Raw genomic sequence first — 17,896 nt, 5'->3', positions numbered from 1 at the left:
CCTCCCTCTTTGCTGAAATTCATCAGACAGATTAATTCACTGTAAATTATTTACTCAGTTATGGCCACAAGGGAACGTATTTGGAGGGGGGTGGAATTCCTGTGGTATTTGCAGTTTTTCATAAGTAAACCTTTGAAGGGGAATTAATTACACTGGAAACTGTAAGTAGGATGGAATCTGCCCATATACAGTCAGACATGGCATCTGCCTCCTCATCTGATCTATAGATTCATTACCCAGCCTATGGGTTCAAACCTTATTTGCATGTGCACATAGAGTTACTTGGCAGAAAAATGGCCATGGATACAAAAATAAAGCCATTTTTTCGTGCCTGCAATGAAAATTTGCCCCTACTCTGACTCTCAGTTCTCAGACTTCTCAGCCGATTAGCTCATCCCAGACTGTTACAAATTGCTTTTAGGTGGGAGAGCAGGAACCAGGATGTTAGAGCCCCCTCCCCAACTTACCGGGTATAGTAGGAATCCACTCCCAGAGCCTCCCGCACACTTGAGATGTACTGTTCCAGCGCCGAGTTTGTTATTGTCTGCAGGGTCACGCTGTTGGCTTCATGGAATTCCCCAGCATTTTCTGTCAGGCTGTCACCCAGATAATACTCATGAAATTTCAGAATTCCTACAAGGCACCAGAATCATGAGGTTATTTCTGCAGGGCAGAAAGAGCACTGCCAGCAACTGCCTAGGAAGTGGCACAGCATTTGGCATTCTGAGTACAACTGGGGCAAAGCACTCCGTGCCACGTCTCCACAGGGCTTTTCCAGCATTCCGTATTACAGCCTTGCTTTTAAAATCTGGTATTGTGCTTTGCAAATGATGGCTCAAAAGTACAAAGGCAGAGCAGTGCTTTTATGAGATGCTCAGAATGCATTTGCTATTGCAGCAGTTTTATATAAATTATAAAACAGATCTTTCAGACAAGCACCTACCAGAGTAATTCGCATTTCAATAGACGCGCATGAAAAATACCTACTAATAGCCTCTGATCACACAAATTGAACACACAAGGCTCAAATGCTGAACAAAAGTGTTATTACTACAGCAGAACCTCCTCACATCACACAAAGATTTTTCATTTCACTCATATGCATGAAAATACATTATATACAAAGAAAGAAAAAGATGGATTAATGCATAGTAAAATATAAAAAGATAGCATTTCACAATGGGTAAACCAGATAAAGGACACTCACTGTTTTGTTAAGAATTCAACTACTCCTGCAGATAAAACCTTCCTCCACTCAGACTGGCATATCCTTTCTGATATAATTAATTCTACAGCCTGTGATCAACAGTAAAAGGCTGTTCTGGATGCCCTGTTTGCCTTGACAGCATAAATTATTAAACCAGTTAAGAAGAGTGGATGAATAAAGAATAAAGCAACTCCTTCTGCAGTAACAGCAGCAAAGACAGAATCAGCGAAGAGGCTCCAAGGGTCCCATCTCAGCGGGATAATGAGGATCCCGGGCTGCCACTGACGCTGCGCTCTCTGTCAGCACTAACGACACAAGAAGAGGTCACTGTGGCTGGGCCGGAGTCACTGCTGAAGAGCTCCCCAGCAGAGCTGCTCAAGTGGAACCCTTGAAGCACCGCAGCCCCTCTCCTTCCCAGCACCTGACAGTGCCTTCGAGGAGGCAGTCGCAAACCCACGCACTTGAAGAGCGCAACTGCTTTTTCACAAGACCCAGTTTGGGCAAGGAGGAGGGAGACTGGTCATGAAGCCTAGAGGCAAACCCTATACTTCTGATCCATATCATTTTAGTAAGTTCAGCTTGACATTAATACTATAGAATTACTGGCATTTTTTTGTGCCAACTACAGGCCTGAAGAGCCAATTAGTGACTGGACGCATGGCAGGACACCACCATTTTACACTTATACATGCTACACAGCAAAACGCCCCCAAAAAGCATATCCTCCAATCGCTGTCACCCCATCTGAAGTCAAGCACGTGTGAACGCTTGCTTCCCTTCCTGAAGCATTTTTGGTGCAATCTAAATATTGCTTTTTATCTCTTTAGCTTTGTCATGGTGAAGGACTGCAATTATTAAATTATATCCAGAAAGGACTCATGAAAATTTACAGTCATCACTTTATTAGATAATGAACAACAGCTGTCTGCAAAAAGCAATCCTCTTCAAATTAATCCTCCTTGCTCCTCTGTGATAAGTGTTTCCACATTCATATGAGGAGAATTCAGAGGATCAGGCAGTTCAATGGCATATCAGGAAGCAGGGACGCCCTTCTGTTTTCTGCAATCCACTTCAGCGAATAAACGTCAAAAGCTTTTGAAAGGATAAGGCACAGAAATATAATTAAAGTAGGGATTCTTATGCATAGCAGACTCTCACAGAGCCAACATACTTGGAATCTCATTACTGCTATGCTCTGCCCTGTGGGAAATATATACGGATTAGAGGTTGAAAAATGGAAATATTAAACATGTGAAACATTTCCATCTCCAGGTGAGCATCAAAGCCCTGAATAAGCACTTCCAAGTCATTATTGCTGTGGCTATGCCATCATTTCCAGTCTATTCAGCTTTAAGGTACTAGATGGAAAGGATTCCCTCGTATGTTCACTCTGGTCCCAGATTCATTCCAAGCTACAAATGGTACAATTCTCCCTTTGTCTCATCTCCAAGAAGAACCTCACCTGCCCCAGGAGCCAGCAGCCAGCTGTACAGATAACCTGCAGCCAGTGAGTAGTAGAGAACAAGTCCCCTCTGGCCATTCACTGTCTCCAGGACCTGGTCAATGGTCACTGGAGAATAGGGATCAGAGTCCTGTTGCCCAGTCTGACGTTCCACGAGCAGGTCAGCAAATGCTCTCGTTCGTCCTCTCTCTGCTACTGCCAACGCTTCATCATGGTGCCCTGAAAAGACAAAGCCATCTCTCAGACCTGACACCAATGTCGTCTGCAGCGCAATGTGCAGGAACAGGGACAGCTGCTATCCCAACCCAAACTAACGCCTGGGAAACCAGGGTCACAGCATTTATTCTGGAAAGAGTAGCCGGAATACAGTTTCATAGATCATCTTGGCTGCAGGTACTAACACGGGGAAACACGGGTACTAACATGGGAAAACGAGCCACAGAAAGGCAAATGAATGGACGAAGCAAGAAAGAAGATCCAAAGGCACCTGACACCCAAAGCAGGAGACCCTTATTTCTGTCCTGGCAAAGAAATGCTGTGCTGTATTGGACAGATGAGGAGCGAAGGCGTATCATGAACTGCCCCCCGCAACTTCAGTTGAACTGATGGCATGGGCTTGGAGTTCAGCTCAGCATATGATGGCATCTCTTACCGAGACTGACAAGTACTCGCTGCAGGGCCTGATAGGAGGATGTCTGCAGGTCGAAGAGTGACAGCTTGTAATCTGTGCTCAGCTGCACCTCATGTCGGATGGTTTCAAACAGTGCCGAGGCCCGGTACAGCTGTGAGGGAAAACAGCCACAGTGACTTCCTTACACAGCACAAAGCACCGGCTGGGAGAGCAGGAGGATCCAGGGCCAACATACCCTCAGGCAGGGGAGGTCTGCCTCAGACAGCCCCTCGGGATGGCAGCATCCCTGGCAGAGGGGAGGTGACTTCGGATGGAGCAGAACGGCACACGGGCCTGAGTCGGCTCAGTGCATTACACACCCTCCCCAGCACGCGCCAGACATTCCCTCCCCTGAGGACAGGAATGACCCGAAGGGCTCAGAGGACACAAGCTGGCCAGCACGGGGCAGACCATGGTATACCTGGTGCTGAGACTCCTCCAGGTTCCCACTCGCCCAGAGGGAGAGGCCGAGGCCGTGGCGGATTTTGGCTTCATCTTCTCTGCGTCCCAGCTGCTCTGCCAGCCTCAGTCCTGAAAAGGAGTCAAAGTGAGAGAGGGCCAAAGGGGAGAGGGTGCTTTGGCCATTCTGGAGCGATTCTGCCTCAGCAGCCTGGCGGGCTCTTGGCTCGGGTGGCCCCCGGCCTCCCAGGCTGCCATGGCAGGCAGAGATGGCCACGGAGCTGCTGAGCAGTGGGACACTGAGCAGGGCAGTGCCAGTGTCGAGTGTCGAGTCTGCCGACACTCGAATCGGCACCAGAGTGAGAGGTGCCTCAGCAAGACAGACATTTCCATGGACCAAGACTTCCCTAAGCGACATTAAGGGGCAGTCCCCTGAGACACACTCAGTAAGCCCCTATCAAAAGTTCAACTTTTAAACCTTAAAAACCACACAGACAAACAAAAATCACACTCAGCTGCCAAACGCTGCCAGAAAAGACACCTCTTGCCACATTGCTGGCTCGTTTCCCACCAGCTTTCTCCAGCCTTCTGGCAGACTCTGTGTGGCTCATGTACCGAGCCAGGGCAGAGGGCAGGGTCCTGGCGTGAACAACCTGGAGCTCGTTTCACTTCCAGAAGCACCTTCTGTGTCATCCCGCCTTCCACCACGCTCCAAACCTCTCGCCTCCGTGGGCCCTGCTGACAAACAGGGATGCCTCCTCTTAGGCACCTCAGGTTTCCCGTGGACTGGGGAGCGGGGACCCTGTCATGACCACGCAGCTCCGCAGCAGCTAGCATTTGCAGGCTTTTCAGGAATTCTGCGTCACACCAGGAGAAGGAGCTGTATTTAATTTTTCCCCTTCCAACTTAATTGAATTCCCTCAGCATACTGGAATCCTGCCAAGGTCAGTTTCAGGAAAACCAGACTAACTGATGTAATTAATCCTTCGGCTTCCAGCTTCATACACTCCAGCTATGCTGCTCATCTCCTCCATCAGAGAGCCACCACCTTGAACAGACGCTGCTTGCATGCTGGAGTCCCTTGCAGCAGTACAACTCACAAGCCAGTGCTGTCCCCGACGCTCAGCATCGGCAGATGGCTCACGGACACTGAGGGCTGAACCTCCCTCACCCCCCTCTCAAACACAACCTGGTTTCACTCACAGTTTAGAGGACACTCACCCACCTGGTCTCACTCCCGCTTGAACACAGAAGGAAAAGCCAGGTGGCTACCAGCAAGGCACACATCAGTTTGAGACCTGCTCTCAGGACCAGAGAGATCCATCATGAGCTGATGTGGTTTTCCCAGAGTCAGTTCCTGGTACGCAATGCTATTTTGTAGAGAAGGTTCACACATTGTAGGCTTCAGCACAAACGAGCTTTATAAAGAGACTCTGCCAGGTGCAGTCTGGATTCAAGCTCAGAGCCAGCTGAGATGTCCCCAGGAAGGCACAGATCGTGCTTTGCAATGCTTTGTCTACAGGATGCCAGGAAGGCTCCGACTGACGTGGCATAACAGCCTGCTTGGACAGCTACTCACACAGATGCTCAAGAGCAGCTATGGAAGTCTGCAAGAGCTTTTGCATCAAAGGCCACTGTCAAACACATCCTCTTAGTGCCAGGCTCACAGTTCCTCACTTCTCTCCATACCCTCAGGCCTCCCTCCTGTCCCCCCGCACCTACCACTGCATGCTGTGTCACCTAATTCAGCCCCTTACCTTCCTGCAGGTACATCACAGCCTGAGAGTAGTTCTGCAAGGCGTGATGAGTCCTCCCCAGACTGCTGTAAGACACAGTTTTGGCTACAAGGTCGTTCATTTGTGCTGCAATGCTGAGGTGCTGCTCCTGATAAACCACCGCCCTCTCGTAGGTGCCCAAGGACTCGTAGGTCAGGCCCAGGTTCCCGTAGGCCCGGCCCTGGCACGTGGGGTTGTTGGTCTCCTCCGCAATCTGCAGGTCCAGCTGGTGATACTGCAGGGCTGTGTCGTACTCCCCCATCTGCTGGTAGACCCCACCAAGGCCGCAGGCGGCATCGCTCTCCAGAGCTCGGTCCTTCATCTCCCGAGCGATGTTCAGCTGCCGCTCCAGGCAAGAAATGGCTTGTTCGTAGTTCCCCAGCTGGCTGTGCAGGCTCCCCAGCTCCCCGTAGGCCTGGGCTTTGTTAAATGCCTCCCCCAGCTCATGTGCCACCACGAGCCTCTTCTCAAAGCACACCAGAGCCTGCTGCAAACTTCCCATAGCCCTACAAGGGAAGAAAACAACAGCATTTATTTTGCCACTATTTTCTTGAAAGAAGGGGTTTTGTCATTTCCTCCAGAGGCCAGCTCAAATCTTTCAGGCAGAGAAAAATGCTCCCCCCAGAAGACATCACAACCCCCTTCTGCATCAGCCTCCCCCTTCTGCCACCCTAAACACTTCTCTTCCTCTCAGGGCGGAGCAACATCAGCTTCGTTATTTGAGCCGGTAGCACAGTCCTCAGCACCCAGAGGACTCTGTCACTCACTCCTATGCCACGTCCCCGTGCACGTGTACAATGGCCACACGAACACACCCCATCAGTAACACAATGCATCCATTTGTACCTGTACGTCACTGTTTGTCATTAGAACAGATTACAGCACTTCTTACCTGTGCCCATTGCCCAAGCCCCGGTAGGCCTTTGCCTGATCTTGCATACGGTTCAAGCTCTGAGCCACAGACAGGTACTGTTCGTAATACTTTATAGCTTCCTCAAAATCTCCCAGAGCCTCGTAACAATCTCCCAGGTTTCCATATGCTCGGCCCCGATCTAACACAGATTCATTTCCACTGAGCTGCTGCAGCATGGCCAGCTGCTGTTCAAAGTAGCCGATAGCTTCCTCCATGACATTCATGTTCATCTTGGTAATGCCCATGTTACCATAGACTTGGGCTTCTATGCTGGGGTCCTTCAACTTCTGCCCAAGCTCCAGCTGTTCTTCGTAACACTTGAAGGCCATGGTGTACTTCCCAAGTGACATATACACTGCAGCAAGGTGACCATGTGCTCTGCATTCGCCCGGCATATCTCCCAGCTCCTGGTACACCTCCAGCTCCTGCGTGTGGTAACCTAAAGCCTTGTCACACTTCTGTATCATTCTGTATGCAGAGCCCAAGGCTGCATAGGCGCTGGCTTCCAGTCTCCTGTCTTTAACATGATGGGCTAAGCTCAACTGCTGCTCATAAAACTTTATTGCACCATTTACGTCTTTTTTACAGACAAAAATATCCCCTAAATTCCCCAGAGCTCGGAATTTGGCCTGGGAATTGTTCAGAGACTGGGCCAGGGATAACAAGTACTTTTGACACTCCTCTGCTTTGCTGAAGTCCATCAAGGCTTTGAAGGCCAGGCCTAGATTGCAATAGGCTTTGGCTTGGCTCAGTTTGTCATGAAGATCCTTTGCTAAGGCAAGATCCTGCTCGTAGTACTTAACAGCTTCCTCGTAGTTGCCAAGGCAGTAATGGGCGTAGCCAAGGTTATGGCAAACTTTCCCCTCCCCTTCCATGTCCTGCAGCTCTGGGGACAAGCGCAGGTACTGCTCGTAGTAAGGGGCTGCCTGCACGTACTCTCCTCGTGAGCAGTGGAAGTTGCCCAAATTGCTGAGGGCCCGTGCTTCACTCTGGATGTCTCGCAGCTCCCGGGCAATGTTGAGATGATTTTGGTAGTGCTGCAGAGCACGGTCATGGGCACCCAGCGCTTGATAGGCAACTGCTAAGTTCCCATGTGTAGAAGCCTGAGAGGCTCGGTCATTGACTTCCATGGAGATCTGCAGCTCCTGCCGATGGTACTTGACAGCCTGGTCATACATGCCGAGAGCGTTGTAAGCGTTGCCCATGTTGCCATAGGCTCGGCCCTGCGCCGCATAATCGCTGAGCTCCTGAGCGATGGACAGATGTGTCTTATGCAGCCGCAGCGCAGTGTCATAGTCGCCTTTCATCTGGTGAATGATTCCTGAAAAATAACAGAAACGGGCTCAACAAAAGCACTCCTCTGAGCTAACCCTTCTGCAACACTTTGCCATGCCAAGCCTTTCCCGCAGCCCAGCCCTCGGCAGCTCGTGGCCTGGCCCCTTCCCCACAGCACCCCGAGGCGTCCCCGGCACAGCCGGCACGGCACGGCCCCTCTCAAACGAACTGCTTCCTCGCGCCTAACAGGCCAACCCCAGAGAAGGTTTATATTACACATGAAGCACACACTCACCACAACAACCAGACGGTCTGGCCTTATAAAATGCCCATCTGCTTTTTAATTATGCTATTTATTTTTTTTTTCCATCAATGATACCTGGTGATTCCAGAGCCCATACTCAACACACTGAGCGAGAAAACATTTGCTTTTCAATTTCAGTCAAATCATCTTGTATTTGTTATGAGACAGGGGAACAGGAGCTCTGAATCTGCTAATGTTACAACTTATGCTTCAATTAAACTCTGTGCTAATAATACATGTGGCTCCTTTGCAAACACTCATGAACAGGCCTGGAGATCCAGGAGCCACTGAAGGAGGCCCTGCAAACACAGAGCTTGCAGATTTGTCACAGCTACTTGGTACCTGAAGACAGCTTCAGGTCCTTCCCTGCCCCTAAGATAAAACAGTTTGCTATGTCCACCTCTGTATCACAACCAACGTGCTGAGGGGGAAGAGATGTGGCGGGTCAGGAGGCAGCTGCCTTCCTCGGCCACCGGCCAGCGCCGCAGGCTGCGATCGGGCCCTGCGCATCAGCCTCCTCTTGGCTTCTACTTTTAAAGACAAATTTGAAGACAGAGGCTTTCCAAGTAAGCCTGGAACAGGAGGGCTGAAATTTGTTTTCCTGAGGCAATTTGGACCTCGCAGATTCATTTTTTAAACTCACGTGGGATTGAAAACCCAAGTTCCATTACGTCAGCGTGAAGCACTCTGGCTGGATTACCTGTATTTCTATCAAAGCGAGTCATTCAAAAATTCTGCTCACTTCCCTAGTGACACGAGGCTTCAGGAGAAGGCAATTTAGAAAACATGGGCAGAACAAAACAGGACCAAACCAGGAAACGCCTGGCTGCTGACGACAGTTCGTTCCTCTCCCCCTGCACTGCAGTCGTGAGCACAGCTAGAGCTCACGGCACGAGGGACTGGCTCCCTGGTGTCAGCCCAGCTCCCGGCCAAATCCCTCCTCAGCTCCAGTGAGCCTGTGGCTCTAATTGATCAGCATTAGCTATTGCATCTCTGGCTGCTACAGGCTGATGTTTCCCCTCTTGGTATGACGAGGGAAGGTGGTGGCAGCAAGGATGGGATGAACTAAGCTAAGTGACCCCACGTGAGTATTTTGGCCCTTTATCTCCCATCTGGAGACATGGCCAGTGCTGGGGATCGATGGACAGCCACACACAGCAGGGCACTCACAGGAGAGACCACTGATTTCTGCAGGAAAAACACAAAGTAATTACAAGGGGCGTAACTGGATTGGACACAAAGCTGAGTAACACATAAACTGCAAAACCCAGTCACTATAGTCACTGTGAAAGTGTCCCACTGCTTCAGGAACTAAAAAGATGGAATTAGCTAAATCTCTCCCCTGGAAACAGTGGTGCTCGAGCTGGAAGCAGGCAGAACCAGCACTGCCCCAAGGAGCCGGCACCCCCAGCCCTGTCTCCCGAATGCTGTGTCCCTCCCAGCCAGCACCTTGGGGTGCCCTGGCTCCAGCGCGGGCAGCCAGACCCTGCCCAGAGGGATGCAACACAGCGGGGCCCACCTGTGAGAAAGCTAAACACATGGTCATTGAAAACCACCCCGGAAAACCCAGGGTTTCCAGAATAAGAGCAAGCTTTTCCTAATCTCTTACTGCTAAACGGACAGACTCCTCAAGGAGACAAGACATGCCATTGCTCTCCACCAGCACCACTCTCCACCTCCTCCGAGAAACCAGCTGCGGGAAAACACTCAGCTTGAAGTGACCGTAAAAGGGAGAGAGAGGACAGAAAACAGGTTAAAAGCAAATTTGAGTTCAGCTGACTGTCTGCATAACTTGTTCTTGGATGAGATTCCTCTTAAGTAAGAGTCAGAAAGCAGAAAAGAGAACAAACCTTCTTAAAAATTTTTAGTGGTGACTTTGGCACAAAGGAAGCGAGAGCTACTCATGATGTGATGACGAACCCCAGTTAAGCAGCACTGCTGACACAGAGAAGGATGGGATTATTATGGAGAAAGGATTGGACAAGCTTACATACCACAGCAACACGAACGGAGTGATGAAAATCAGCAGGAAACTATAAGACGACGTGCACTTCAAGACTACAAGACCAAAGACTCATCTGGAAACAAGAAGAAAAGCATCTCACCTTGCACACTACGTCCCCCAAAAAGGCTGCTCTCTGTCACAAGCCCTGCTCAAGCAAATTCCCAGGATTTCATCTAAAAAATTAAGGTTGCTCTTGGGAAAAGAGGAACCTGGTAAGAGACCCCACACAGCACCTCCTGGTATGTTTCCATCATTTGCCAGGGGTAATCACAAAGGATGGCCCAGGAAGGAAAGGGTCTGACTCAGACTCCAAAATCACCACCTACCAAATATATACTCTTTTTGTGCATTCCTCACCAGACAAAAATGAGGTTCACAGATGCATGGGAGATGGAGCCTTCACAGTTCTAAATGTTTTAGTCAGCCTCTTTACTGCCAAGAAAGGAGAAAAACAGCGAGCAAATGTTTACCAGGAGATACCCAGGACAAAACCAAGCAGCATAACAGAGAACAAAGCTGTGCTCTTCTCACCCATGGAGCCTGCTATCACATTAGTTTGCTTGAGCTGTCACCCATCTGTTGTGGCACTTAAGGAAGAAGGATCCAGAACACACTGTCACTTTGAAGCATCAGCATTCTGACTCATTCTTACAGCTATAATTATTGACTTCAGAGTAAAAGATAGCCTTCTGGTCAGGCAGCTAAACTGCATTCTGGAACAGCATGCAAAGGACAGAGCAGAACAGGCCCGAGACAAGAACCCAGCAGACACGAGGGGAGACAACCACGGATAGCCTTTACTGCCTCGTATAGTGTAAAGCACCAAAACTGGCACCAATTACAGTAATTCACAAGCTTTCTTTCCTTAATGATGAACACAGTTAGAACTGGGTAGAAACCTGTACAAGACATCAGCAAAAACATCATAAAAGTTACATTCTGCCTATGTAAATCACTGATTTTTCCAATTCAGGCAACAAAGCCATAAGGTGGGAGAGAAGGTGTCAGACTAACTTTGGAGCAGTCTTTGCAGCTCCTGTGCTGGAGCCCGTCAGGAGGTTACAGCAGAGGTGGGGGGGACCCAGTCTCCCACCAGCACTAACCAGGGCAGAACAAACCCCTAAGTTTTTAAGCCTCCAGCTTAGAGCCAGGTAACATCGCTCTTGACTGAACCTGCTCTTTCAGAATGAAATAGGAACACGCTGAAAGTAGAAACAGAGCACAAGTGGCTCTGAAGCTCACCCATGTGCTGGAAGAACCCCGTCCCATCCTCGGTGCGGACGGAGGCTAACAGCATCCACCGTCTGACGCGTGCCCTGCTGCAATGCAGCTGGCTGGAGGAGCGTGCCTGTGAGCAGTGAGAGATGAGGGAAAGGGGTCTTGGGCGAGTCAGCTCGTCCTTTGACAACTGGGAAGAGATGGCCAAACGTAACCACCGTTTTCTGACCCCAACTGCAAAAACGCCGCAAGAGAAAATATCTGGCACCTTTGGACAACACGCCAAGCACACGAAGACACACGTAGAAGTTCTGTAACTGCAAAGAGATGCCAACCACCAAGGGAGAGACTTTAAACTGTGTTTTATTAATAATCTGAAGCGTCCTCTCTCTCCATCGCAATGGGAACACTTAAGAGCTGCAGAGGCTGAAAAGCCAGCTCTCTACATGGAGCCTTGGCATTTGGAAACACCATCTGCTTTGCAAAGGCTGACAATCTGAGACTTCTGGTTAAACTCCACATCTCCTTGTTGTGAAGGGCCTGATAACTTGTGACTGGCCCTCAGTCCATTACCTTCTGCTTACTGAGTCGCAGAGCGCGTTATATCTCCCCGCAGAGCACTACAGCAGCTGGGCTATGTTACATTCCGTGCCCGTCTCGCTCAGCATTAGCTAGTACACTTAAGAGAGCTTTCCATCTAAATCAGTGAAATGCAAACAGAAAATTTCTGTTGCTTCAGCAAAGAGGCCAACTCTAACATCCTGGCTTGGAAACACACATTTAGATACATTTTTTTTGCCTGTCAGCACGGTTATTTTGATGAGGTTTTGTTTTGCATGTGGATTAGATGAAAGAGACAATTAAGACTTGACTTCTTAATTGGTACTGGATGCATTTTAAACAACAGTAATAGACTTTCTCAACAAGAACTGTATGTTCTCTTTCTCCAGTATAACTTAACTCTGACAGAGAAGACATAAAAATATAGCCAAATAACAGCTGAAACGTGAGATCCTGCACTCAGAAGCTAGGAAAACTATCCTAATACAAAGTGTAGAGTGGCTGAGTCAGCATACCAACTGCAAGTTATATTTAGGCTTATATCCAATCCAACACAAGAAAAACATTCTCTGCTGCACTGAAACTCCTTTTTTTTTTTTTACAAACATTTCTGGAATTACATGCTGAAAGCATAATTAAATTCAAAGCTGCTGTAAGATTAATAATGATATTAAGCTGAAATTTCTAGTCCCAACCTGACTGATTTCGAGCCAGCAAAGCGGTGAGAGAATCTGAACTGCAAGCGAGTACGACGAAGGCTGAGGAAGAGGAGCAAGCTGCTTCCTTTTGCACCAGCGCTTGTTTCATTCTGGGATGGGGCAAAGCAACTGCAGCGAGCACCAGCCCTTGCAGCCAACTGCTAACCCTGTCTCATCTCAACATCTCTGTATCAGTCTGTTGGGTTCTTTTTTATGATGCTGAGCAGCACAGACACAGACTACATGTCACATACAGGCCACTAGAAGAAACAGTACAGAACCTGAACTAAGCTCTTTCTTCTAGCAAAAGAGCTGTGGTCTCCCCAGTGGCAAAGGGCTCACAAAAACAGGAGGAGGCAATAAGGAAAATCCAAGATGGCTCATCACCATGCCGATGTAGGGAAGAAAAGCAAAACCAAGTGACAGAATCCATTTCCCCAGACTGCATTTCCTCAGGAAGAATGGAGGCAATTCTCCAGAAAGGAGCAAGTGCTTCAGAGGGTGCTGCTCAGAGCACCTCCACCCTCATTTTATAGGCACTGAGGGCTGAAGAGAGCCGTGACGTCTCCCAGTAACTCCACCATCGGAACAGCCTGCACACCCGGCTTCCACTGGATAGACCAAACACGTTAAGTTCAGCTTCACAGCAACAGGAACTTTCTCTCAGTCCTGACATGAGCTGGGAAGCCAGTGTGCTGCCCAAGCACAGCCGAGGACGTCATCTCCATCTCCCCCGCCAACCACCCAGAGCTTACACCTCACCGGCCCCCTGCCTGGACAATCCACGGTCCCGTTCCTCCCCGTGGGCCCCTCCACCCCTGTCCCAGCCCAGTGGATCCCTCACATCTCTGCCGCTCCCCAAGACCAGCCCCACGCTGGCAGCAGGGGTGGGGGACACGATTTGTGCTTTGCCAGATGCATCTGCTGCTCTTCTCTGCCAAAGCCCTTACTGATGTCAGAAGCAGCCAGATGCAAGGCTTTGCACCCCCAGCCCTCTCGCCCCTTGGGTGCCCTGTCACACGAACAGAAATGTTATCAATGCTCATTGCTCTCTAACGCTAAGCAGCCCCAAGTGCTTTTGCCTCACACATTTGCCCTAATTGGTGTAAAGGAGGAAATTCGCAACACTATTTGGGAAGCTAGGACAGTTTTGTTTCCTCCAGTTCACCTTATCTTCGTCATTCAGCTCCTGAAGACTCAGCTATTAAGAGAAATTAAGTAATTCATCAAGCCCTTTTCAATTACCTGCTGTTGATAACATCAGAGTACAATTAGCATCTACAAATGAACCAAGTGCCAACTGCCGAGCAGAAACAGAAGCTAATTTACAGCGTGGGGCAGCCTGCAAGAGCTGAGATTCGGGGGCTGCCAGCAGACACAGATTTTGTTATACCAGCAACAGCCCTGTTCCGCCACTCCCAGCCAGCTGAGAGCACATCCCCAGCCACAGCTGGAACACCAGCAGCACAAAGCGCCGCGTCCCACGGCAGAGATGGAAAAGCATCTTTGGTCGCTTCCACATCTGTTGCTGTGAGGAAGAAGCAGGAATGGACTTCGCTTTGATGTAATTCAGGCCTTCCCCGCCTGCCAGCAGGATGCCGGTGTCTCTCCTTCGAAGCACACGAGACTCCTACACTCTGTTATTTTAATGGATACATTCTGAAAACAAACTTAGTGAGGATTTCACTCATGTGTCTCCCAACTTACAAGGCAGCAATACATTGCCATATCCTGCTGAGCAGCTCCCAAAGAAAAGGCCAGGTAATAAACCACGTCACTTCTTGCCTTAGTGCAAGACTTAACATTTATTTCCGACACCTGAGTAGCTCTTCAAATGCACTTTACCAGTTCATTTCCCTTCTGCCGTGAGCTTTTGCTTTCGGGTGCCCTTCTGCGCAAGTTAATAATTGAACATGGGGCACATTACGTTACACTGGCACACAACCTGCCAAGTGCCTGTTTAATTCATGAAGACGGTCTGGTGAAACTGGGGTAACTGAGACGATGGCACACAGCAAACTGCCTGCATCCTGGCAGCAGCTCTGATAGTCACGGCATTCCCTGGCAAATTCTGCTCCATGTCAGGGCTCCATGTCCTTACCTAGATTGGAGGAGGCTCTGCCTTCAGCAGCTCGGTCCTGCAGGCTCTCAGCGATGTGCAGCTGTTCTTCATGGTACTGCTTAGCCCTTTCCAGGTCCTGCATACATCTGGCTGCGTGGCCCAAGCCAGCATAAGCTCGCATCTCAATGGCCTTCTCAGCCAGCTCCTGGGCCAACTCCAACACATAGTTGTGGTAGGACATGGCTTTGTCGAAGTTTCTCCGGTAGTGGTAAGCACTGCCTAGGTTGCTGTAGGCTCGAGCTTCCTCCCGCTTGTTCCCCAGCTCCTTGGCGATCTTAAGATGCTGTTCGTGGCACTGCACCGCATTTTCAAAATCCCCCATTGCAATGTACACTGCTCCCATGTTGCCCAGCTCCCGTGCCTCAGAGAGCTCATCTTTGGACTGCTTTGCAAGGAGGACGCACTGCTTGTGGCTCGCCAGAGCGTTTGGGTAGTCCCCAATGGCTGTGTACACGTGGCCCAGACTGCTCAGTGCTGAGGACGCTGCCTGCAGGGATAAGAAGAGAAAAAGTAAGTACAAGTATTCACGGAAACAAGTCAGATGGCCCCAGTCCTAGAAATTAAAGCCACACAAGGCCACTCTGGAGAAAGAATGTGACTACCAGCTAGAAATCCTGCTCTCTGCAGTTCTTCTACACCCCTCAGGGCAGCTCAGGCGGAGGCAGGAGGAATAGGATTGACTCGGGAGAACAAGGCTAGGATTACCTCTTTCTCGGAAGCGTATAGTGTGTGTGTACCTGGTGGAGGGGAAGGACAGCACTGCAAAGATGCAGAGACCACTGGGCAAACACAGAAAGTGATCGCTGCAGAAAACTGCGCTCCAGGAGCAGCCTGAGCTGTCCCGCAGAGCAGCACTTCCCCCGTAGCCACAGCTCAGGTTACCTCTCACGACTACTTTAATGTCTACACCAAATCCTGCTAATACAGCAAGCAATCCTGTGTGTGACGGCTCTTAACAAAGCAGATAAATAATGATATTCGCCTGCAGAGAAGGTTGCAAACGAGCACTCGCTCTGTTCCACCCTCACCCAGTAAGCTCAGGTCAAAGCAACAGATTCCCGAGACCCTGCAGGCTGATGCCAAAGCACTGTCAGAGACCAGGAGCAGAACGCGTAGCTTGACATAACCAACCATGCTACAGGGTGAGCCACCATCAGTCTCTTCTTCCCACACTAGACATCCGTCGAATACCTGCTCTTGGAAAAATTACACACTTGCAGCCAGCACTTAGCTGGGAGAAGGGAGATGCCTCTGCTGCTTATCTTGCGATACCAGTAGGCCAGTGTGCAGTCACCAACACCTTCACGTACTTCTGCCTGGTCACCCACACCACGCTCCGCAGAGCGCAGTTCTTACTGTGCAGATAAGGGTCCTTCTAGCACAACATCGTTTGTTACTGAGCCCCAAACCACCTTGGGACCACAGCAAAGACAACAGCATTTCAGCAGATGGAGCCTCTGGCCCCTGGGGTCATCTTAAATAAATATAGCCATTTGAAAACCTGAGTTCTTACCACTGAGAAACAGCTGTACTTAACAAGACAAATTATCCGAGAATCAGATTCTTTTGCCCACTGCATCTACCAGGACACAGGCCTTCCCTCCACCTGGCAGAGCCAGAGCATCGCAGCCGGAGAGCAGGGCAAGGAGCCAGGAACACGGATGCGTTCCTCCTGCACATCTGCTGCCTCAGCAGGGCTGTTCACGCCAAAGCTCTGACCCCGAGTCCTCCATGGTCCCTGCATGCGCATTTCCTCTGATACCCAGCTGCTGCTGTGACCCAGTTCCACAAGAGCCATCATTTCCAACCCTCGAGAAAGGAGCAGTCAGGGCGAGTGACCGCACAGAGACCGGTCTCACCCCTCCCTAGCACCCTAGCTCAGGAAAGATCCAGTCCACCCTTCCACCCGAGATGGTGACACAGGATCCCAGGACACTTGTCCTTGCTATCCGAAATGGCGTAACCCCCTGCTACCATTGAAGAGGCAGCCTCACCCTTTTCTTGTCCTTGGCTGTGCACTCCCAGTGCCTCCTTGGCCTTGTTTTACTGTTCATGCAGCAGATTCCGAGCTTCCCAATGCCCTGTTCAAATTTCCTATTTCCAAAACAGGTAAGATCTTTGCACTGAGTGGTGCGAGGGGGAGAAAAGCAGCTCAACCACACCACCAGGCTGCAAGTAGGTGAGGCCCCTTCGGTTGTTCCACCGTCAGGAAGGAAGGCACGCTCCTTCTGCTCTTGCCTTCTGAGCTCAACCATGGAACCAGCTGTGTGCCATACGTCTATTTTGCAACTCCCCTCTTGCTATGATGTGGATGGCCTAATGCAGCCAATGCTGGAGCTCTTTGTTTAAGAAGCAAGCACGCTTTACCATCCTGGGTGCAATTATCCCTAGGCACAACACCAAGAGCTCTCCCACGAAATGGGATTCCATACGGTAAGTTCAAGACGTGCAGCTGAAAGCACCTCACAGGACATGCCAACCAGCTATCTCCGATTTGAACACCATGAGCTGGAGAAAGGCTTCAGTGCGATACCACTGATAAACAAGCCAGACTAATCCCCAGGGAGCACAAGATGAGCTGTAAAAAGTGAGCTTCTTGCTCTGCATCCATGAGACACGACTCAGACTCCAACGCCGCAGCACGGTTCAGACAGCAAGCAGGAGCTCTGGAGTTAAATTCACCTAAGAATTTGCAGATTGAAGCCCACCTCTTTTAACTGTTCTAAGCGGCTGCCTCTTCCACACTACAAGCGCACAGAAACACACTCTGGTATCAAGGGTGGAAGGAAAACACTTAAATTAAGCAGCTGGAGTAGCTATGGGATGGTGGTGGCTCCCCATCAGTGCCCAGAGTGGCCACCATGAACCTCTCCAACCCACCCAGCACCAGACCAGGAAGCCCCGCCACCTTTTCTCTGCAAAGTCATGCGTCTGCTCCCAGGAGCTCCTGGAGCTAGAGAGCTGGCCCTCACCCCGGGCACTCCCTCCGCACGCTCGCCCTGCCTTGACAAACTGCTGTATTCCTGCGTGGCTCCCAGCTGCAGACTGGCTATGCCCCAGATGCAGGATTTTAATTCCTTTCTCCAAGGCAAACGATTAACCTCTTCCTGGCCACACTATCTAGAGATCAGATATTAAGAAAAAGCGGATCAGAAAATCTCTTCCACAGGAGAAGAGCTGGATCAGTGCCTCTCAACTGGAACCACATCTTGCTATTGAAATTGCATCGCTGAAGAAATGAGCCTTTCGTGACTTCCAAAAACAGTAGCAGGAGAAACCTTCCTAAA

The 17,896-nt window shown here is 50.0% G+C and overlaps 1 protein-coding gene across 2 annotated transcripts in view; it reads right to left on the bottom strand.

Moving 5' to 3' along the window:
- Window positions 1-17,896, bottom strand: part of TTC28 (tetratricopeptide repeat domain 28) — a 171,550-nt gene that overhangs the window by 32,362 nt on the left and 121,292 nt on the right. For both annotated transcript variants that reach the window (XM_063350762.1, XM_063350763.1), the window contains 7 exons: window positions 14,589-15,096; window positions 6,406-7,747; window positions 5,496-6,019; window positions 3,761-3,870; window positions 3,322-3,451; window positions 2,670-2,888; window positions 468-633 (listed from right to left, as the gene is read on the bottom strand). In XM_063350762.1, the coding sequence (XP_063206832.1) occupies window positions 468-633; window positions 2,670-2,888; window positions 3,322-3,451; window positions 3,761-3,870; window positions 5,496-6,019; window positions 6,406-7,747; window positions 14,589-15,096 (2,999 nt within the window). The remainder of the gene's footprint in view (window positions 1-467; window positions 634-2,669; window positions 2,889-3,321; window positions 3,452-3,760; window positions 3,871-5,495; window positions 6,020-6,405; window positions 7,748-14,588; window positions 15,097-17,896) is intronic.

The sequence above is a fragment of the Chroicocephalus ridibundus genome, chromosome 13, assembly GCF_963924245.1.
Source record: "Chroicocephalus ridibundus chromosome 13, bChrRid1.1, whole genome shotgun sequence".
Lineage (NCBI taxonomy): Eukaryota > Metazoa > Chordata > Aves > Charadriiformes > Laridae > Chroicocephalus > Chroicocephalus ridibundus.
Note: the sequence above shows the minus strand (reverse complement) of the source record. Positions and strands in the feature narration are given on the sequence as shown.